This window comes from Seriola aureovittata, chromosome 12 (genome assembly GCF_021018895.1).
Source record: "Seriola aureovittata isolate HTS-2021-v1 ecotype China chromosome 12, ASM2101889v1, whole genome shotgun sequence".
Classification (NCBI taxonomy): Eukaryota; Metazoa; Chordata; class Actinopteri; order Carangiformes; family Carangidae; genus Seriola; species Seriola aureovittata.
The window spans coordinates 27,448,830-27,473,670 of NC_079375.1; the positions used below are offsets into that span (position 1 = coordinate 27,448,830).

The window sequence follows — 24,841 nt, forward strand, 5'->3', positions numbered from 1 at the left end:
TTTATGCCTAACTATACTATGACATTTTTTGCCTTACTATACTATGACGTTTTTTGCCTTACTATACTATTACGTATTTTTGCCTTACTATACTATGACAACTTTGTGACTTTTGATGCCTTACTATACAATGACATTTTTTGCCTTACTATACTATGATGTTTTTTTGCCTTATTATACTATGACATTTTTATGATTTTTGATGCCTTACTATACTATAACTTTTTTATGACCTTTTATGCCTTACTATACTATGACTTTTTTATGACTTTTTTTTACCTTACTATACTATGACGTTTTTTTGCTTTACTATACTATGACGTTTTTTTGCCTCACTATACTATGACTTTTTTATGACTTTTTATGCCTTACTTTATTATGACATTTTTTGACGTTTTTTGCCTTACTATACTATTACGTTTTTTTGCCTTACTATACTATGACAACTTTGTGACTTTTGATGCCTTACTATACAATGACATTTTTTGCCTTACTATACTATGACGTTTTTTTGCCTTATTATACTATGACATTTTTATGATTTTTGATGCCTTACTATACTATAACTTTTTTATGACCTTTTATGCCCTACTATACTATGACTTTTTTATGACTTTTTTTTACCTTACTATACTATGACGTTTTTTTGCCTCACTATACTATGACTTTTTTATGACTTTTTATGCCTTACTTTATTATGACATTTTTTGACGTTTTTTTGCCTTACTATACTATGACGTTTTTATGACTTTTTTTGCCTTACTATACTATGACAACTTTGTGACTTTTGATGCCTTACTATACAATGACATTTTTTGCCTTACTATACTATGACGTTTTTTTGCCTTATTATACTATGACATTTTTATGATTTTTGATGCCTTACTATACTATAACTTTTTTATGACCTTTTATGCCCTACTATACTATGACTTTTTTATGACTTTTTTTTACCTTACTATACTATGACGTTTTTTTGCCTCACTATAATATGACTTTTTTATGATTTTTAATGCCCTACTATACTATGACGTTTTTTTGCTTTACTATACTATGACGTTTTTTTGCCTCACTATACTATGACTTTTTTATGACTTTTTATGCCTTACTTTATTATGACATTTTTTGACTTTTTTTGCCTTACTATACTATGACTTTTTTATGTCTTTTTATGGTTTACTGTACTATGACTTTTTTATGACTTTTTATGCCTTAGTATACAATGACGTTTTTTTGCCTTACTATAGTATGACTTTTTTATGACTTTTTATGGCTTACTATACTATGACGTTTTTTGCCTTACCATACTATGACGTTTTTTGGCCTTATTATAATGTTACTTTTTTATGACTTTTTATCACTTACTATAATATAACTTTTTATGACTTTTTATGACTTACTATACTATGACGTTTTTTTGCCTTATTATACTATGACATTTTTATGATTTTTGATGCCTTACTATACTATAACTTTTTTATGACCTTTTATGCCCTACTATACTATGACGTTTTTATGACTTTTTACGCCTTAATATATCATGACATGTTTTGACTTTTTATGCCTTACTAAATTATGACGTTTTTTTGCCTTACTATACTATGACAACTTTGTGACATTTGATACAATACAATGACATTTTTTTGCCTTACTATACTATCACTTTTTTATGACCTTTTATGCCTCACTATACAATGACGTTTTTATAACTTACTATACTATGACTTTTTTATGACTTTTTATGCCTTGGTATACAATGACGTTTTTATGCCTTACTATACTATGACGTTTTCATGACTTTTTATGTCTTACTATATTATGACACTTTTTGACTTTTTATGCTTAACTAAACTATTACATTTTTTGCCTTACTATACTATGACGTTTTTTTGCCTTATTATACTATGACATTTTTATGATTTTTGATGCCTTACTATACTATAACTTTTTTATGACTTTTTATGCCCTACTATACTATCATGTTATTTTGACTTACTATATTATGACGTTTTTATGACTTTTTATGCTTTACTATACTATGACGTTTTTGTGACTTTTTATGCCCTACTATACTATCATGTTATTTTGACTTACTATATTATGACGTTTTTATGACTTTTTATGCTTTACTATACTATGACGTTTTTGTGACTTTTTATGCCTTACTATACTATGACATTTTTTTGCCTTAGTATACTATGACATTTTTTGCCTTACTATACTATGACGTTTTTTGCCTTACTATACTATTACGTTTTTTTGCCTTACTATACTATGACAACTTTGTGACTTTTGATGCCTTACTATACAATGACATTTTTTGCCTTACTATACTATGACGTTTTTTTGCCTTATTATACTATGACATTTTTATGATTTTTGATGCCTTACTATACTATAACTTTTTTATGACCTTTTATGCCCTACTATACTATGACGTTTTTATGACTTTTTATGCCTTACTGTACTATGACGTTTTTTCGCCTTGCTATACAATGACGTTTTTATGCCTTACTATAATATGACTTTTTATGGCTTACTATACTATGACATTTTTTGCCTTCCTATACTATGACGTTCTTTTGCCTTACTATACTATGACTTTTTCATGACTTTTTATGCCTTGCTATACAATGATGTTTTTATGCTTTACTATACAATGACGTTTTTGTGACTTTTTATGCCTTACTATACTATGACGTTTTTATGCCTTTTTATGCCTTACTATACTATGACGTTTTTATGCCTTACTATACCATGACATTTTTTGCCTTACTATACTATGACGTTTTTTTGCCTTACTATACTATGACGTTTTTATGACTTTTTATGCCTTACTATACTATGACGTTTTCATGCCTTACTATACTATGAATTTTCTATGACTTTTTATGGCTTACTATACTATGAGTTTTTTATGACTTTTTATGCCTTGCTATACAATTAAGTTTTTATGCCCTACTATACTATGACTTTTTAATGAATTTTTATGGCTTACTATACTATGACTTTTTTTATGACTTTTTATGCCTTAATTTGTTATGACATTTTTTGACTTTTTATGCCTAACTATACTATGACGTTTTTTTGCCTTACTATACTATGACATTTTTTGCCTTCGTATACTATGAAGTTTTTTTGCCTTACTATACTATGACGTCTTCATGATTTTTGATGCCTTACTATACTATGACTTTTTTATGACCTTTTATGCCCTACTAAATTATGACGTTTTTTTGCCTTACTATACTATGACTTTTTTATTACTTTTTATGCCTTAATTTGTTATGACATTTTTTGACTTTTTATGCCCTACTATACTATGACGTTTTTATGACGTTTTTTTGCCTTACTATACTATGACTTTTTTATGACTTTTTATGGCTCACTATACTATGACGTTTTTGTGACTTTTTATGCCTTAGTATACTATGACATTTTTTTGCCTTATTATACTATGACTTTTTTATCTCTTTTTATGCCTTACTTTATTATGACATTTTTTGACTTTTTATGCCTAACTATACTACGAAATTTTTTTTCCTTACTATAATATGACTTTTTTATGACTTTTTATGCCTTACTATACTATGACGTTTTTTTGCCTTACTATACCATGACATTTTTTGCCTTACTATACTATGACGTTTTTTTGCCTTACTATACTATGACGTTTTTATGACTTTTTATGCCTTACTATACTAGGACGTTTTTATGCCTTACTATACCATGACATTTTTTGCCTTACTATACTATGACGTTTTTTTGCCTTACTATACTATGACGTTTTTTTGCCTTACTATACTATGACGTTTTTATGACTCTTTATGCCTTACTATACTATGACGTTTTTATGCCTTACTATACTATGAATTTTTTATGACTTTTTATGGCTTACTATACTATGAGTTTTTTATGACTTTTTATGCCTTGCTATACAATTAAGTTTTTATGCCCTACTATACTATGACTTTTTAATGAATTTTTATGGCTTACTATACTATGACTTTTTTTATGACTTTTTATGCCTTAATTTGTTATGACATTTTTTGACTTTTTATGCCTAACTATACTATGACGTTTTTTTGCCTTACTATACTATGACATTTTTTGCCTTCCTATACTATGAAGTTTTTTTGCCTTACTATACTATGACGTCTTCATGATTTTTGATGCCTTACTATACTATAACTTTTTTATGACCTTTTATGCCCTACTAAATTATGACGTTTTTTTGCCTTACTATACTATGACTTTTTTATTACTTTTTATGCCTTAATTTGTTATGACATTTTTTGACTTTTTATGCCCTACTATACTATGACGTTTTTATGACGTTTTTTTGCCTTACTATACTATGACTTTTTTATGACTTTTTATGGCTCACTATACTATGACGTTTTTATGACTTTTTTTGCCTTATTATACTATGACATTTTTTTGCCTTATTATACTATGACTTTTTTATCTCTTTTTATGCCTTACTTTATTATGACATTTTTTGACTTTTTATGCCTAACTATACTACGAAATTTTTTTTCCTTACTATAATATGACTTTTTTATGATTTTTAATGCCCTACTATACTATGACGTTTTTTTGCTTTAATAAAGTATGACGTTTTTTTGCCTTACTATACTATGACATTTTTTTGCCTTAGTATACTATGACATTTTTTGCCTTCCTATACTATGAAGTTTTTTTGCCTTACTATATTATGACTTTTTTATGACTTTTGATGTCTTACTATATAATGACATTTTTTTGCCTTAGTATACTATGACGTTTTTTTGCCTTACTATAATGTTACTTTTTTATGACTTTTTATCACTTACTATAATATAACTTTTTTATGACTTTTTATCACTTACTATACTATGACATTTTTTGCCTTCCTATACTATGAAGTTTTTTTGCCTTACTATACTATGACATTTTTTGCCTTCCTATACTATGAAGTTTTTTTGCCTTACTATACTATGACATTTTTTGCCTTCCTATACTATGAAGTTTTTTTGCCTTACTATACTATGACTTTTTAATGAATTTTTATGGCTTACTATACTATGACTTTTTTTATGACTTTTTATGCCTTAATTTGTTATGACATTTTTTGACTTTTTATGCCTAACTATACTATGACGTTTTTTTGCCTTACTATACTATGACATTTTTTGCCTTCCTATACTATGAAGTTTTTTTGCCTTACTATACTATGACGTCTTCATGATTTTTGATGCCTTACTATACTATAACTTTTTTATGACCTTTTATGCCCTACTAAATTATGACGTTTTTTTGCCTTACTATACTATGACTTTTTTATTACTTTTTATGCCTTAATTTGTTATGACATTTTTTGACTTTTTATGCCCTACTATACTATGACGTTTTTATGACGTTTTTTTGCCTTACTATACTATGACTTTTTTATGACTTTTTATGGCTCACTATACTATGACGTTTTTGTGACTTTTTATGCCTTAGTATACTATGACATTTTTTTGCCTTATTATACTATGACTTTTTTATCTCTTTTTATGCCTTACTTTATTATGACATTTTTTGACTTTTTATGCCTAACTATACTACGAAATTTTTTTTCCTTACTATAATATGACTTTTTTATGATTTTTAATGCCCTACTATACTATGACGTTTTTTTGCTTTAATAAAGTATGACGTTTTTTTGCTTTAATAAAGTATGACGTTTTTTTGCCTTACTATACTATGAGATTTTTATGACTTTTTATGCCTTGCTATACAATGAAGTTTTTATGCCCTACTATAATATGACTTTTTTATGACTTTTGATGTCTTACTATATAATGACATTTTTTTGCCTTAGTATACTATGACGTTTTTTTGCCTTACTATAATGTTACTTTTTTATGACTTTTTATCACTTACTATAATATAACTTTTTTATGACTTTTTATCACTTACTATACTATGACGTTTTTTTGCCTTATTATACTATGACATTTTTATGATTTTTGATGCCTTACTATACTATAACTTTTTTATGACCTTTTATGCTCTACTATACTATGACGTTTTTATGACTTTTTACGGCTTAATATATTATGACATGTTTTGACTTTTTATGCCTTACTAAATTATGCCTTTTTTTCCTTACTATACTATGACTTTTTTATGATTTTTAATGCCCTACTATACTATGACGTTCATTTGCCTCACTATACTATGACTTTTTTATGACTTTTTATGCCTTACTATACTATGACGTTTCTCTGCCTTACTATATTATGACTTTTTTATTACTTTTTATGGCTCACTATACTATGACTTTTTTTTGACTTTTTATGCCTTAGTATACTATGACATTTTTTTGCCTTACTATATTATGACTTTTTTATGACTTTTAATGCCTTACTTTATTATGACATTTTTTGACTTTTTATGCCTAACTATACTATGACATTTTTTTGCCTTACTATAATATGACTTTTTTATGATCTTTAATGCCCTACTATACTATGACGTTTTTTTGCTTTACTATACTATGACATTTTTTTGCCTTACTATACTATGACTTTTTTATGACTTTTTTTTAACCTTACTTTACTATGAATTTTTTATGTCTTTTTACGGCTTACTATACTATGACTTTTTTATGACTTTTTATGGCTTGCTATACAATGACGTTTTTTGCCTTACTATACTATGACGTTTTTATGCCTTACTATTCTATGACTTTTTTATGACTTTTTATCTCTTACTATACTATAACTTTTTTATGACTTTTAATGCCTCACTATACTATGACGTTTTTTTGCCCAATTATACTATGACATTTTTATGATTTTTGATGCCTTACTATAGTATAACTTTTTTATGACTTTTTATGCCTTACCATACTATGACATTTTTTGCCTTACTGTACTATGACGTTTTTTTGCCTTAATATACTTTGACTTTTTTATGACTTTTTATCTCTTACTATACTATAACTTTTTTATGACTTTCAATGCCTTACTATACTATGACGTTTTTTTGCCTAATTATACTATGACATTTTTATGATTTTTGATGCCTTACTATAGTATAACTTTTTTATGACTTTTTATGCCGTACTATAGTATGACGTTTTTTTGCCTTACTATACTATGACTTTTTTATGACTTTTCATGCCTTGCTATACATTTACGTTTTTTGCCTTACTATACTACGACGTTTTTTTGCATTACTATACTATGACGTTTTTTTGCCTTACTATACTATGACTTTTTTATGACTTTTTATGCCTTACTATACTATGACGTTTTTATGCTTTACTATACTTTGACTTTTTTATGACTTTTTATGCCTTACTATACTAAGACTTTTTTTGACCTTTTATGGCTTACTATACTATGAGTTTTTTATGACTTTTTATGCCTTGCTATACAATGAAGTTTTTATGCTCTACTATACTATGACTTTTTTATGACTTTTTATGGGTTACTATACTATGACTTTTTTATGACTTTTTATGGGTTACTATACTATGACTTTTTTATGACTTTTTATGCCTTGCTATACAATGACGTTTTTTTGCCTTACTATACTATGACTTTTTTTGCCTTACTATACTATGACGTTTTTTTGCCTTTTTATCTCTTACTATACTATAACTTTTTTATGACTTTTAATGCCTTACTATACTATGACGTTTTTTTGTCCAATAATACTATGACATTTTTATGATTTTTGTTGCCTTACTATAGTATAACTTTTTTATGACTTTTTATGCCTTACCATACTATGACGTTTTTTTTGCCTTACTATACTATGACTTTTTTATGACTTTTTATCTCTTACTATACTATAACTTTTTTATGACTTTTAATGCCTTACTATACTATGACGTTTTTTTGTCCAATAATACTATGACATTTTTATGATTTTTGTTGCCTTACTATAGTATAACTTTTTTATGACTTTTTATGCCTTACCATACTATGACGTTTTTTTGCCTTACTATACTTTGACTTTTTCACAACTTTTTATGCCTTACTATACTATGACGTTTTTTTTGCCCTACTATACTATGACTTGTTTGACCTTTTATGGCTTACTATACATTGACATTTTTTTTGCCCTACTATACTATGACTTTCTTATGACTTTTTATGGCTTTTTATGCCTAACTATACTATGACATTTTTATGACTTTTTATGGCTTAGTATACTATGACATTTTTTGACTTTTTATGCCTAACTATACTATGACATTTTTTGCCTTATTATAATATGACTTTTTTATGACTTTTTATGCCTTACTATACTATAACTTTTTTTGCTCTACTATACTATGACATTTTTGTGACTTTTTATGCCTTACTATACCATGACATTTTTTGCCTTACTACACTATGACTTTTTTATGAATTTTTATGGCTTTTTATGCCTTAATATACTATAACTTTTTAACGACTTTTTATGCCCTACTATACTATGACGTTTTGTTGCTTTACTATACTATGACGTTTTTATGACTTTTGATGCCTTATTATGCAATGACATTTTTTTGCCTTACTATACTATGACGTTTTTTTGTATTACTATACTATGACTTTTTTATGACTTTTTATGGCTTACTATACCATGACATTCTTTGCCTCATTATACTATGACTTTTTTATGAATTTTTATGGCTTTTTATGCCTAACTATACTATGACATTTTTGTGACTTTTGATGCCTTACTATACTATAACTTTTTTACGACTTTTTATGCCCTACTATACCATGTCGTTTTTTTTGCCTTACTATACTATGATGTTTTTATGACTTTTGATGCCTTATTATGCAATGACATTTTTTTGCCTTACTATACTATGACTTTTTTCTGCATTACTATACTATGACTTTTTTATGACTTTTTATATCTTACTATACTATGACGTTATTGTGACTTTTTATGTCTTAGTATACTATGACATTTTTTGACTTTTTATGCCTTGCTATACAATGATATTTTTTTGCCTTACTATACCATTACTTTCTTATGACTTTTTATGGCTTACTATACTATGAGTTTTTTATGACTTTTTATGCCTTGCTATATAATGATGTTTTTATGCCTTACTATACTATGACGTTTTTGTGACTTTTTATGCCTTACTATACTATGACATTTTTTGCCTTACTATACTATGACTTTTTTATGACTTTTTATGGCTTACTATACTATGACTTTTTATGCCTTATTATACTATGACTTTTTAAGCCTTACTATAATATGACTTTTTATACCTTACTATACTATGACATTTTATGTCTTACTATACTATGACTTTTTATGCATGACTATACTATGACTTTTTATGTCTTACTATACTATGACTTTTTATGCCTTACTATACTATGAAGTTCTATGGCGTTTTTTCTTTCCTTAGTGTAATATTGCTTTTTATACCTTACTATACTATGAAGTTTTATACTTAACTATACTATGATGTTTTGTGCCTTATTATAATATTTCATTGTTATGATGTTTTATGCCTTAGTATACTACCACTTTTCTATGACTTTTTATACCTCACTATATTATGAATTTTTTATGACTTTTTATGCTTTACTGAAAAGATGATTTCCTCTGAGATGAAAAACTGAAAGAATGAACACTATCAGACCGACAACTTAACATTTCAATGCTGCTGGTTTTATTCATGCATGAAGGACAGATCTGGTACAAGGCACACCAAGTCCTCTCTCTGAGTAACAAAAGCTTGAGTCCTTGTTTGGCCGTTTGCTCTCCTATGTGTGTGACAAGGTGATGTTGGAGATCTGGATATCTGGACATATTCAGGTCTGCAGGGCTTCTTAGATGTTACTCCTTCTTTGTCAGGGCTCCTGAGATCATTCTCCATCCTTGGGACTCTAAATATATGTAATCACACATCACTTATTTTATAAAGTCAAAATTACATGCATGCAATGACTTTTATGCATTACTATAGTATGACTTTATATGCCTCAGTATACTACTGTATGATATTTTTAGGACTTTTTATGCCTTACCATACTTCATTGTTTTTATAACTTTCATGCCTTACTATATTAGTTCGTTCTTATGACTTTCTATGCCTTAATATACTATTTTTTTAATAACTTTTTATGCCTTATTATACTATGACTTTTTTTACTTTTAATACTTTATTATACTATGACTTTTAATGTCTTACTGTACTATGGAATTGTATGCCTTTTATGCCTTAGTATACTATGACCTTTTTACACCTTATTATACTATGACTTTATATGCCTTACTGTAATATGACGTCTTATGCCTTACTATACTATGTCGTTTTTATGACTTTATATGCCTTATTATACTATGACTTTTTTATGACTTGTAATGCCTCACGATACTATGTCGTTTTATAACTTTCATGTCTTAAAATATTATTTTGTTTCAGTGACTTTTTATGCCTTAGTATACAATGTTTTTTACAAATTTTTATGCTTTACTATACTATGGCATTTTTATTACTTTTTATGTTATACTATACTGTTTTTTTGTGACTATTTATGCCTTACCATACTGTGTCATTTTTATGCCTTATTATTGTATGACTTTTTTATGGCTTACTTTACTATGTCGTTTTCATGATTTATTATGCCTAACTATACTATGTCCGTTTTATGCCTTGCTATAACCATTCTTTTTCATGACTTTTTATGCCTTACTATACGACATTTTTGTTGTTTTTATGCCTAACTATACTATGATGTCTTTTTGACTTTTTCTATAATTTCATTTACATGATTTCTTATGCGTTACTGTACTTTGTCAGTTTTATGCCTAGCTATACTATGACTTTTACATGACTTTTTATGCTTTACTATACAATGATGGTTTTATGACTTTTTGTACAATTTCATTTTCATGACTTTTCATGACTTAAAATACTATTACTTTTTTGGCTGTTTATGCCTAAGTATACTATGACGAATTTATGTATTTTCATACCTTACTATATTATGTCATTTCTATGCCTTCCTATACTATGATTTTTTTATGATTTATTATACTATGTTGTTCTCATGACTTTTTATGTCTCATTATACTATATTGTATTCATGACTTATTATGCCATATTATGTACTGACATTTTTATGACTTTTTTATACCCTTACTATACTATGTCGTTTTTATTAGTTTTATGCCTGACTTTACTATGACGTTTGTATGACTTACATGAACTAAAATACCATCACGTTTGACTTTCCATACCTTACTAAATTGTCATTTTTGTAACTTTTCATGACTTAGTATACATAATGTTTTTATGACATTTCTTGATGTAACATAGTATGACATTTGTATGACTTTTTATTCGTTACTATGCTGTCATTTTTGACTCTTCATACCTTACTATACGTTGTCAGTTTTATGTCTAGCTATACTATGAATTTTACATGACTTTTTATGCTTTTATCTATACAATGATGGTTTTATGATTTTTTGTAGTTTAATTTCCATGACTTACTATACCATGTTTTTATGACTTTTCATGTCTTACTATAACATGTAAATCTTATTACTTTCAATAGTTTCATTGACGTGACTTTTTTATGACTTTCTATACTATGACGGTTTTATGACTTTTATACAATTTCATTTTAACGACTTACTATACTTTCAAGCTTTTATGAATTTTCATGCCTTACTATACAATTTTTATGCCTCATTATACAATCATGTGTTTACATCTCACTATACCGTGGCCTACTATACTATGTCTTAACCCTAACCCCAATATTCACATAAAAGCAGTTGATGGACATTCTAACCCGACTATAAACTTCTACCTATCACAAATTTTGTTTATTTTGGTCGTCTTGGAAACAGAAGAAAGGAGGCTGAAATTTTAAGTTAGAACTTAAGACAATATTCATTTATTATATTTATTCAAACAGTTAAAGTGCAGGAAGAACTAAAACACAGGGTTAAGGGCTCAATGGCCATCACAGTCAAGACTGATATCCTAATCTAAATTAACACACGCTAACTTAACACAAGTGCTAACTGGTGCCAACTGGTGCCCAAGCTGACTGAAATAAACGTGGATCCTAGAATATAGAGAAGAGTCTCGTTAGCATTGTTAGCTCATAAGAACAGTGTCTAAAAATACTTAACACTCAGGTCGTTAAAGTGAACAACAGTTTCTTTAGTCCCTTTTATTTGGTTTCCTTGGAAACCACTGAGCCAGTCTGAAGCCAGCAGCTGAAGCAGACAGGTAGATTTTTAGACACTCCTTTCAGTGACGTGAAGGGGGCATGGTCAGATGTAAACTTGGTCTCCTAATGTCTCTGTTTAAATAAAAATCAGTGGTTACTGTGATGACAGAGCACTGCCATCTGATTGGCTGCTGTATCTGGGGTGGGCAGAGTCAGTCTGTCAGCAGCAGGTGAGGGGGCGGAGCTCCAGCAGCCATAGCAGGGGTCAGAGGACAGAGATCGTTGTTGAGTTTGAGTGGAGAGCGTCGCTGCTTCCTGAGAGGAACTCTATTGGTAAGAGTCTGAAGAAACACAGACAGAATTCTGCGCTGTGATTGGCTGAAAGGAGGCAGTGTTTTATTACCTGATAACAGCTCGTCATCAATAAACATATACTGTTTGTAGATCCATTATCTGCAGTTAAAAAGATCATTAAGGGCTGAAGAAAATGTATTAAAATGCCTTAATATATAATATATTAAATTAGTTTATACATTGATTAACTCAATATTTGACACATTTGTATTTGCACATTGAATGAAAATGTGTCATCATTCACATTCATCTAGAAATTAACAGGAGACTCATGAAGCCCTTTACATCTACGTCATTAAGGCCTTTTCAAATTAAGGGCTTTTTAAAGGCTTTAGATTTTCAAACTAAAAGAAGGATCTCTGTCTGATTCAGATCTCTGTGTGTTTTCATGGGCATTAAGGGTTAATTAAGGAGATGTTCAGGGATTGTTGTTAAACAGATAAACTGTATTTACAATGACAATAATGATGATGATGACAACGATGATGATGATGATGACGACTGACCAGGCGGAGTCGTTGGGCGTACAGCGGCTCTGGTTCGTCTGGTTTCCTGGTTGGCATGGCGACATGCCAACGCTGAAGTTCTGCCATTATCTCCGTCAGACTGAAAAGGACTGCCGGGTCAGCACGGCAACGATTGATCAGCTCCACCAAGCGCTCCTTATAGTGCAACCTGTCGTGACAGACAAGTGAGACAAACACACCATATATTCTGACTGGGATCAGACTGGGAGGCTGTTACTGGGAGAACTGGTCTTACTGGCAGTATCCTCTGTATTCAGGTAGTGCAGGTTGACCACAGGGCTCCTCCCGTCTGCTGCCATCATCTCTCAGCTCCAAAACCAAACATACTCCTGAAAATGAACAGTCGAGTCAGTCATTGTCTAAAGGTTCTCCTGAGAACCTGAGACATCCTTAAGGACAGGTTGGAGGACCTTGAACAGACATGGACACGAATGATGATGATCACGGCACAGCACAGATAGACTTTATTACCTGTCGATAACGCAGCTTTGTGATTTGGAGGGGGGGGGGGGTTCTACCTGTTTTTGTGTTTCTATATTTGTGGTTGTTTGTCTTTGCCGTTGATGTTTATTATTTGTTTTATAGTTGAACTGAAGCAAAATGTCCGTTCGACGACCTCTTGTACAAAGTGTGTTTATGCTTCCCAGTAGAAATATTTGAAATGAGTCAAACTGGGAGATAGGAGTCCACCTGAGACCTCACCTGTCAGACTGGTGTCAGGTAAGCTGCCATTGGCTGGTTCCAACCAGGAAGGAGACACTCTGTAATACTGATAAAGAAACACAGTTCTCATCAGCACTGTCCAGACATCACCTGTGTCCACTTGAGTTCGTCAGGCAGCAGGTGTTTGTTACCTGTAGCAGCAGGTGTAGGCGTGTCACGCTCCAGTCTCTCAGGTGATACAGGCAGTCTCTGGGGTGGTGGGCGTGAAGACCTTTGGTTCCACAGTCGGCAGAGAAACCACAGGCCTTAGGGTGTTAAAATAAAACAGCCACACACCTGAAACACCTGAGCTCGTTAAACCAGCTTTTTAAATGAGCTCATCGTTCCCTGTTTTATAGAAAAGATCAGAATGTTTCCAAACGAAGTAAAAACACAATAAATCAAACTCAATGAAATGTGACGCTGTCATCCTTCATACCTGGAGATGACAGGTAGACAGGTGTGTTAGCTACAGTTTAATAGAGTATACGACAGTAGAACCTGACAGTACATGGCAGTAGAACCAGACAGTAGAACCCTACAGTAGATGAGAGTAGAACCTGACACAGTAGAACCTGACAGTACATGGCAGTAGAACCTGACAGTAGAACCCTGCAGTAGAGGACAGTAGAATCTGACAAAGTAGAACCTGACAGTAGAAGCCTACAGTACATGAAAGTAGAACCTGACAGTATATGGGAGTAGAACCTGGCAGTATAACCTGACACAGTAGAACCCTACAGTAGATGACAGTAAAACCCTACAGTTGATGACAGTAGAACCAGACATTAACACTCGACACAGTATAACCTGACATTAAAACCCTACAGTAGAGGACTGTAGAACCTGACAGTAAATAAAAGTAGAACTTGATTTAGTTGAACTTGACAGTACTTGGCAGTAGAACCTGACAGTAGAACCCTACAGTAGATGAAAGTAGAACCTGACAGTACATGGCAATAGAACCTGACAGTATATGGGAGTAGAAACTGGCAGGAGAACCTGATAGTAGAACCTGACACAGTAGAACCCTAAAGTAGATGACAGTAGAACCAGACATTAAAACTCCACACAGTAGAACCTGACATTAAAACCCTACAGTAGATGACAGTAGAACCTAACTTAGTAAAACCTGACAGTACTTGGCAGTAGAACCTGACAGTAGAACCCTACAGTAGATGAAAGTAGAACCTGACAGTACATGGCAATAGAACCTGACAGTATATGGGAGTAGAAACTGGCAGGAGAACCTGATAGTAGAACCTGACACAGTAGAACCCTAAAGTAGATGACAGTAGAACCAGACATTAAAACTCCACACAGTAGAACCTGACATTAAAACCCTACAGTAGATGACAGTAGAACCTAACTTAGTAAAACCTGACAGTACATGGCAGTAGAACCTGACAGTAGAACCCTACAGTAGATGAAAGTAGAACCTGACAGTACATGGCAATAGAACCTGACAGTATATGGGAGTAGAAACTGGCAGTAGAACCTGATAGTAGAACCTGACACAGTAGAACCCTAAAGTAGATGACAGTAGAACCCTACAGTCGATGACAGTAGAACCAGACATTAAAACTCCACACAGTAGAACCTGACATTAAAACCCTACAGTAGATGACAGTAGAACCTAACCTAGTAGAACCTGACAGTACATGGCAGTAGAACCTGACAGTAGAACCCTACAGTAAATGAAAGTAGAACCTGACTTAGTAGAACCTGACAGTACATGGCAGTAGAACCTGACAGTAGAACCCTACAGTAGATGACAGTAGAACCTGACAGTACAAACCGATAGAACCCGACAGTAAAACTTGACACATTAGAACCTGACAGTAAAATCCCTATAGTAGTTGACAGTAGAACCTGACAGTAGAACCCTACAGTAGATGACAGTAGAACCTAACCTAGTAGAACCTGACAGTACATGGCAGTAGAACCTGACAGTAGAACCCTACAGTAAATGAAAGTAGAACCTGACTTAGTAGAACCTGACAGTAGAACCTGACAGTACATGGCAGTAGAACCTGACAGTACAAACCGATAGTAGAACCCGACAGTAAAACTTGACACATTAGAACCTGACAGTAAAATCCCTACAGTAGTTGACAGTAGAACCTGACAGTAGAACCCTACAGTAGATGACAGTAGAACCTAACCTAGTAGAACCTGACAGTACATGGCAGTAGAACCTGACAGTAGAACCCTAGAGTAAATGAAAGTAGAACCTGACTTAGTAGAAACCTGACAGTACATGGCAGTAGAACCTGACAGTAGATGAAAGTGGAACTTGACTTAGTAGAACCCTACAGTAGATGACAGTAGAACCTGGACTCACAGCTCCCAGGGTGAAGGTCTGGCTGCAGCCTCCACAGAACTGATGCTGACACTGACTGCAGGTGAAGTGAAGACAGCCTCCTTTGGACAGACTGAAGATGAACTGACAGTTTGGACACTCTGAGGACACACAAACACATCACAGTCAGACAATAGAACCACATTAGACCACAGTAGAGATGATTCACAGTAAACAACAGTAAAGTAAATAAAGTAAAGACAGTAGAAGCTATTTTCCATGGCAGGAACTTGAAGACCTGTGACCCAGTTCTACTCAGGACCTTCTCCTTGTGTTTCCCTGTCTTCCAAACATTTCAGATAAATGTCATTGACGAATGATCAGATAAACATTTGTTGTGCTTGTTGTGAAGTGAAATGACCTGACCCCTTCAGGTTCTTCAGGACCTTGTTCCCACAGAGAGGGAACAGTGAAAACTAAAGAACCAGGTTCAGTTTAAGGTCCTGCAGTGGAAACAGGAGTCCTGGAGGCCCCTTCAGGACCTGGTTCAGGCCCCGATGGTGCTGTGTTTGTACCGATGCTGTTGTAGCTGAGCAGGGTGGAGGTGTGGTGGTCCAGCTGGTTCTGCTGCTGCCAGACTCTGAACTGGTCACAGGACAGACCCTGATGCTGAGTTGACCACTGCAGAATAGAGAGACTCATGATACAGTCAGATCTGAGAGCAGTGACCAGCAGAACGTGTGTGTGTGTGTGTGTGTGTGTGTGTGTGTGTGTGTCTTACAGGTGACCTGCACTGAGAGCAGGTACTCTTCTTACAGCTGGGACAGTCCATCCTCAACCGGTCAGCCTCATGAAGCATGCCGAATGAACACTAACACACACACACACACACACACACACACACACACACACACACACACACACACACACACACACACACACAATTAGTCTGTTAGCTGAATGTGACGTCTTCAAACAGCATCCTGTATCTGACCAAAGAGTCCAGTTCACAGCTGTAAATCCTCAAACTGGACAAACTGGGATTAGTACACCTCAGCCTGAGACCTGTATTAAAGATCCTGGTTTGTCCTGGTCCTGTCAGGGTTGGGTTCTTACATGAGCACACCAGCAGAAGTTCGGCATCTCCTGCAGAGCTCGATCCCTGAGTTTCCTTTGGAAGAGTTCATGGACCTGAGGAGGCAGGAAGTGACGGATCTGTAAACAAACAAAAAAACTAAGTTAGAGCAGCAGGATGTTCCACCTGAAGCTTCATGTTTGTGTCAAACGTTTTTATTGATCAGCAGCTTCAGTCTGTGACTCCGCAGTTCTCCAGGTGAGCCCCTCACCTGAGTGTCCAGCAGGTTGAAGTAGTCCATGGACTCCTCCATCCCCCCCTGACCTCTGACCTCAGGTCTGCCACACTGAGGACAAACCAGCTGATCGATGCTTCGCTCTTTAATGGCTGCAGAGAAAAACGTCTTAAAACACGTTTGACACAGGAAGCAGGAGCAGTGAGTCATGGTGATGATCTGCAGGAAATACAGGCAGAGAAGAAGAGATTAAAAGAAACCAGCCTCAGGTCAGGACCTCAGAAATTATGTCTATTAATCAGGATTGGACTTGATATGGACATGTTGTCCAACTGGTCTCAACAAGGTCAGTGTTTATACTGGTTCCAAAGAGCATGTGCAAACACACACACACACACACACACACACACACACACACACACACACACACACACACACACACACACACACACACACACACACACACACACACACACACACACACACACACACACACACACACACACACACGGCGGCTCACTCAGGTGACTCACCTTGCTGAAGGTCACCTGGTCTTGACAGATGGGGCAGCTGTGAGTCAGAAATCTTAGGGCTGATGGGAGATCTCTGTTGAGCTGGACTGCTTCCATGACATCACTGGGGCTGAAGCTCCGCCCCTTCATCCTCATCAGAGACAGGAACATGGTCGCCTGGTCCGGAGGGAGACGGGACACCATCTGAGGGGGGCAGAGGAGAACTGAGACCACCTGGGAACATCTGAGACTAACTGAGACTGATTGAGACCGGCTGTCCTACTCACCATAATGTGGTCTGCTCCCAGGCTTTGAGTATCCAGCTCCTGACGTAGTCCAGGTGCTGGTCCAAAACCTGTTCTGTGTTTGTCACTAGCTGCTTCTGATTGGATGCTCCGTAAAGTTGAATCACCCTGCTGGCCTCTATTAGACTCTGTGTCCAGTCTCAGAGTTCCCATCATCCTGTTGAGGGGCTCTGGAGGGGGACCTGCAGGGACCAGGACCAGAGGTCTGTACTGAAGCAGGATCTGAGGTTATCGAGGTAACTTCATGTTTAACTCTGGATTTTCAGCCCTTCGACAGTGGTTCACTGGTTACCAGGGTAAATCACCATGGTAACTGATACTGACCTCCTAACCTGCTCCGGCTTATCAACACTTACTGTCATCAACACTCACTCCGTCTCACCTGAGGAGGAGGAGCGCAGGAAGGGGTTGTTGTGGTTGGAGGAGGAGGAGGGAGGAGGAGCATTGAAGTCGATTCCAAGGAGCTCCTCAGTGTAAGACCTCCTCACCCTCACCTCCCTGCTATGCTCCCATTGGTTGACTGCAACACAGGGGGAAAGGCTTCATTATGTCAAACAGGTGTGCTACCTTTAACATGCTAACAGTCATCTCAGACCAACAGGAACTTTACCTTTCTGTCCAGGCAGGTAGGAGGGACGACAGCTCTGTGGGGGGGAGGTGATAGAGAAGGAGGTGAGGGAAGAGGAGGTGATGGAGGGATGATGGAGGCTGCAGGAGGAGGAAGCAGAAATATAAAAAGGTCAGACACGATCAGTTATTCATTTTTATCAATAATCACTACTACATCGAACAACTTAGGGAGTGTTTACCTCTCTGGCCTTCCACCTGTCAATGACTGTGACACCTGAACACCAGTAGGAGGCGGGGTTTGTACAGGACACCTGGCATAAAGGGGTGTATCCACCTGGAAGGCCCGCCTCATCTCTGACACGAGCAGTGATAGGTCGGACACACCCTGACAAGAAGTGACATCATCATTACCAACACATTAACAATAACCAGTTATTTGTTTAAAAGACTTTGTTCAATAAAGATTTGAACATAAATCAAGAATTAAACCTTATTACTTCATTATCATAGATCACATATCAAATTTAATTTAATTAACCTAACCCCAATATGAAAAAACATAAACATCATATATAATAACATCATCTCTTGTCTACCGTCCTACACTCAAAGCAAACCAACATAAACCAGTTGAACTGAACCAGGTGAACTCTTCTTCTTCATTTAAAAAATCTATTATTACATTAAGTCAATTATTTCAGATTGTTTTATCTCATTTTTATTGAACCTCATTGTCACTTTTCCATCCCAACGTTGTAAAACCTTGTCTTGTAAAGCACTTTTAACTGCGTTTTGAAAGGTGCTTTATAAATAAAGCTTATTATTATTATTATTATTGTTATTATCAATCTCCCCATGTGATTTCAAAGTGAGTTTATTTGTTCTTTTCATTGGCTGTTGTCTTTTCTTTCATTGAGTGTTTGAGTGACCATTTCTTTCATACAACTGATGAATAAACAATAATCCTCATCCCCAATATTTCTGATAACCAATATTATCTATCAATGAATCTATAATTCTACATTTAAAACAATTCCCTGATATATTTTGAGAACATTTATTAACTTGTAAAGTACTTTATTTTATATTGGATATAAGCAGCAGAGAGGCTGTGACGGTCATACACAGCTGACTGTGTAACGCATCTGGTCTCAATACTACATTTTAATCTGGTCGGTTAATGGTTGGTTGATGGTCAGTTAATGTTTGGTTAACGGTCATTTCAATGTCAATTAACAGCCATTTAATAGTTGGTTAATGGCTGGTTAATGGTTGGTTAATGGACGGTTAATGGTTGGTTAACGGTCGATTAAAGGTCAATTAACGGTCGGTTAAACAGATTCAACTGAGGGACAGGATCATGTATCTGATCAGGTCTGGGAACACTAAAGGAACCACCAGGAAGAACTGGAATCTGGACTACTTTGGTCTGCTACCTGTACAGGGATAACCAGCTAACTAACCACCCTAACTAGTCCAGTCTGACTGAACATGCTAAGTGAGACTTACATGGGTCCAGTTTTTCAATCCATCCAGACTGATGTTGCCAGAGGGGTCCACACAGGGACAGTATGGGTTTATCACCATGGAGACAGATGGACAGACATAACAGCGAGGACGGGACACGGGGTGAGTCTCATGAAGCCAGATGCATACTGGGATATTATACTCACTTCCTGTAGAGACATATACGACAGAAAACAGTCAACAAAAGCAGACCAGACTAATCCAGTGCAGACTGATCCACATAGATCAGGAAAACTAATTCACTGAGATACTACACTCATTTCTTGTATGGACATCAGGGCCCGTATTCACAAAGCATCTTAAGGCTCAAAGCTTCTCCTAACTTGCTGATTTAGGAGAAACTTCTAAAAATAATGTCCTATTTTTCACAAAGTCACTTAGCGCTAAAAGCAGCTCCTCAGTCTGAGAGAAGTGAGCAGCAGTGGAGAGGACTCCTAACTCACTAAGGCCAAATCACAAAGAATCTTAAAGAGCTGCCGTCATTCTACGTCAGTGTTCTGGAAACCTTAAATGATGATGAATCACTGGAAAGATACGACTCAATCAGAGGTAATAATGATAGTTGTGGAGTTAGTGAAGGTGTAATAACATCTCCAACTGAAACAACTTGATCAGTGCAGAAATTAAGTGTTTGGCAATGCTGCGTTACTTAGCAACAGAGAAAAGCTGATATATCCACCAAACAATAAATGCGCTCTGACATCACAGGACAGTTCATACGACTTCCTTTAGATGTTCAACGACTACAGAGAAATACGGCAGCTTCATGGTCGGTCTACCTGCTGTGATCAGAGCCAGAGATGGAACACAGGTAAAAATTATTAGATTTGTAAACAGGAAACAAAGTCACAGCAGCAACACTCAGGTTGTATTGATGCTGCCTGTACAGCTGTAGACGTTGTTGTACGGTGTACAGTGGAAATCTTCTCACACCTCAACCCACAGCTGGGACCACAGCTGCATTACAACAGGTACAGCTACAACAGACTGTGGCTAATAGGCTGTTAGCTTTAGTTAGCTCATCTAGGACAGGTGAGTTTGTTTATCTTTCCATTGAGAGACTTGAATGTAAGTTTTTATAGTAAATTAAATTCTCTCAGGTCGACACAAACTTCATCATACAGATGCATTTTGGAGAATGAACTACTTTTGTTAACAGCTCCTAATCCGTTATTATTTAATTTGTATTTGTTTATTTCTCTGTGTTTCTTTTATTATTACTGTCGGATGTTAATCCTGCGTTTTCACCGGCACAGACGCTCTTTCATCAACCAATCGCTGTGGGGGAACTCGTCCATGAAAACTGATGTCAGCCATAGCAACGGAGTCGCACTCTTAGCTTTTAGCGTGACTTAGGAGAACTCTTAGTGGTAAGATAAAATGCTTTGCGAATACAGGCGCCAGAGGGTTTGAGAGAGGTTTTACAAAACCAGACCAGACTGACCCTGAATAAATCATACCCCAGACAAGGACATATAGGCCTGCTCTGACCAGATCAGACCAGAATGGAGGGGGTGATGTCTCTAACCTCATGTTACTCTTGATATCCATCCATCCACTTTCTTCCACTTATCTGGGGCCTGGTCTTGGCGGGATATGTGGTCCCTGCAATGAGTTCTGGGTCTCCTCTCAGTGGGACATTCCTGGAGAACCTCAAAAGGATGGCGCCCAGGAGGCAACACCTCAAAGCTCTACCTCTCTAAGGCCGAGCCCAGATACCCTGAGGAGGATATTCAACCACAAACTTATTCTTTCAGTCACTACCCTGAGCTGATGACCTCAGGCGGATGGCACGTAGAATGATTCATAAATCGAGATAGCTTTCCAGCTCAGCTCCCTCTTCACCACAGCTGACACCGCTTCAGGAGACCATGGGGCCCAAAAGGCTGGTGCCGAGGGAAGCATTCAGGCTGAAGTCCTTCTTCAGCCTGAATGCTTCTCTCGGCACCGGTGTCCACTAGCGCGTTCATAACTTGCCACCTTGACAGGCACCTTATGACCCCAGCTGCTACCCACCACAACTTCAGTGGAGGTTTTGAACATGGCCCACTCCAGACTCCCTCAGAATGCAGGAGAAATTCATCCTGAGGTCGGAGTTGACCCCACAGACAGGGGCCTTGTTTGGGTTTGCCAGGTCTGTCTGGCTGCTTCCCCTGCTATCTGATCTAACTCAACACCAGGCAGGGATTAGCTCTGCCTCACTTCATCCGAGTGTCCTAGACATACGACCCAGACCTGATGAGATGACCAGGTGTTCTGGTACCAAGTTCACTTATAAACCACCTCATCCTCAAACATGGTGTTTGTTAGCAGAATAAAAAATAAATAAATGAGCTGAAATGACAATAGAATGTGTGACTGTGGTGTGTGGACTGACTCAGATGTGAGAGGTGAGAAGCTGAGAAAACCGGCTCATTCAGCTCTTCTGGACTGACCTGGACTGGTGAACAGTTATATACATATAATGAAACTCCCAGGTGTTGATGATGAGTTTGCCTGATGCTCTTACCTTCATAGTGAACAGGAACTGTTCCGGCCAGGTAAACCAACTTCTTCTTCTCTTTGCTAGGAAAACCTGTTAAAATTAACGATTGATTGTAAATCAATCAATAAGATTGGTTAACAGTGTGCAGGAATCAACATGCTTTTATTGTGAAACAGACAGGAAGTGAATGAATGAGTGAAAAACATTAAAAGCATATTGATACTCACAGTAAAAATCTACATAGAGACGAAGATCAGAGAAAAGTGATCGAACCCTCTGAAGATCAGACAGAGTCTCTGCTGGATAACTGTATTGACACTGGGGATGGGGGAGTGGAGAGAAAAGACAGGAGCAGGCGATGGATGGGGTGGGGGAGGGAGAGAGGCGGAGAGGAGAAAACAGGTGGGGGGGGGGTAATAAGGAGTCTGATTAGACCTTGTTGTTGTTAGCATGTAGCTAACTACGCTAGGTAAGAGTTTTGAATGGATCTTGCTGGAGTTCCATGTTAACTTTGGAGGCTATCCTCGTAGCAGCAGGTCAAGTGAGACGCCAACTTGTTCTCTGACTAATAAAGTTTGACTTGAACTGAATGTGCAGGTTTAAAGTTCGGTCCTCACCTCCGCCAGAGTTCGCAGCTCCTCCTCAGCTCCGACCCGAGGCATTTTATCCAAAACTCAGCCACAGAAAGACGTAACATTCATGGGCTAACAGGCTAACAGCTACTGTTTGGAGGCACTAATTTAAACACGACACACCCATGTCCGCTTCCAGGTTTTCAAATTAAAAGACCATGATACAACGTGTCACCGTGTAAAGTCCTTGTTCCGTGTTTTACTGTCCTTCTCTCAACTTACTATTGGATTATTAAACTGTCTCCATCCTGTCAAAACCACATATCTCCGCGCAAATCATATGAAGTGGTTTTAAACAGTTAGGACCGACACAGTGAGGAGCTCATCACTGACTTGTTTGACTCAAACTAAAATAAAAACATAATTGTAAAGAACATTATCCATGTTAGTTTGTCTACATAACGATCATGTAGTGTTTTATGTTTGTAGAAAACATAACTGACCAAAACACATGTAAAGAGAGAATAATATTAACAATCATGTGATCCATTATTGATAGATAGATAGATAGATAGATAGATAGATACTTTATTTATTCCCTAGGGGAAATTCATGTATCCATTAGCTCATTGTTTATGATAATAATAATAATAATAATAATAAAAACTGTTAATGATAAATAAACAATAATAATTAGATTAGTCCACTTCCTTTGGCCGAGGTGTTGTATAGCCTGATGGCAGTGGTAACAAAGGATCTCCTGAACCTCTCTGTTCTGCAGTGCACTGAGATGAGACGTTTGCTGCAGCTGCTTCTCTGTCCTGCCAGAATGTTGTGGAGAGGATGTTGGTATTTTCCAAGATGGCCTCCATCTTACATTACATGCGTCTCTCCACAACAGTGCTGAGTGAGTCCAGACTCCTGCAGCACAGACCCAGCCTCTTTGACCAGCTTGTCCAGTCTCTTTGAGTTCATCTCGGACATGCTGCTGCCCCAGCAGACTGCAGCATGAAAGAGTAGCACTTCATGACGAAAAAGAGCCGTCTCTGCCCCTTCCGGTAGATGGCATCTGTGTTCAGGGACCAGTCCAGTTTACTGTCCAGGTGCACACCTAGGTATTTATAAGTGTGCACCACCTCAATGTCCTTCCCTCGGATGTTGACTGGCTGAACGGTCATAAACATGGACTTCTCCCTGTCTCAGGCCTGTTTTTCTCAACAGGTCCAGGTGCAGTGGTTTCTGCTGGTTTACTTAGACCATTTTAGAGACTCATCAGCACCGACACCTAGACGGTTCCTGTTAATCAGATGTTTTCACATCTTCCTTAATTTTAACTGTTTCACCTGGAACTGGTTTGTTGGACATTTTGGTGTCTGTTATTTAGTCTGGATCAGGTTGGAAACAGAACCTCACGGTTTTTATGATGTGACATGAACGAAGCATGAGGACACACCTGACACCATGTGACCTCCTGTAACAAATGA

At 36.0% G+C, this 24,841-nt stretch overlaps 1 protein-coding gene across 4 annotated transcripts; it reads right to left on the reverse strand.

Annotated features, from left to right (window-relative positions):
• Nucleotides 1–11,886: 11,886 nt before the first annotated feature.
• Nucleotides 11,887–24,715, reverse strand: LOC130178883 (E3 ubiquitin-protein ligase RNF31-like). 4 transcript variants are annotated; one of them, XM_056391482.1, is made up of 19 exons: nucleotides 23,403–24,715; nucleotides 23,013–23,103; nucleotides 22,810–22,875; nucleotides 20,283–20,449; nucleotides 19,013–19,158; nucleotides 18,814–18,911; nucleotides 18,586–18,723; nucleotides 18,186–18,385; nucleotides 17,920–18,102; nucleotides 17,423–17,605; nucleotides 17,193–17,291; nucleotides 16,858–16,947; nucleotides 16,652–16,757; nucleotides 16,119–16,237; nucleotides 13,927–14,040; nucleotides 13,775–13,841; nucleotides 13,308–13,401; nucleotides 13,052–13,220; nucleotides 11,887–12,532 (listed from the first exon to the last, which is right to left on the reverse strand). In XM_056391482.1, exons 1-19 carry the CDS (start codon nucleotides 23,445–23,447, stop codon nucleotides 12,404–12,406), a joined length of 2,304 nt encoding a protein of 767 aa, XP_056247457.1. In that variant the 5' UTR covers nucleotides 23,448–24,715; the 3' UTR covers nucleotides 11,887–12,403. The 4 variants fall into 4 exon arrangements, with proteins under 4 accessions (XP_056247457.1, XP_056247459.1, XP_056247460.1 ...); XM_056391484.1 differs by lacking the exon at nucleotides 23,403–24,715 and adding an exon at nucleotides 21,829–22,020 and having other exon boundaries at nucleotides 23,013–23,068; XM_056391483.1 differs by having other exon boundaries at nucleotides 12,384–12,532; nucleotides 13,000–13,220.
• Between the last annotated feature and the right edge of the window lie 126 nt (nucleotides 24,716–24,841).

Coding starts and splice junctions, on each gene's coding strand:
- LOC130178883 (XM_056391482.1), bottom strand. CDS start 23,447: ATGCCTCGGGTCGGAGCTGAGGAGGAGCTGCGAACTCTGGCGGAG. Junction 18,912..19,012: donor ACAGGTGGAAGGCCAGAGAG/GTAAACACTCCC, acceptor CTCCTCCTGCAG/CCTCCATCATCCCTCCATCA. Junction 18,103..18,185: donor TGGGAGCAGACCACATTATG/GTGAGTAGGACA, acceptor TGCCCCCCTCAG/ATGGTGTCCCGTCTCCCTCC.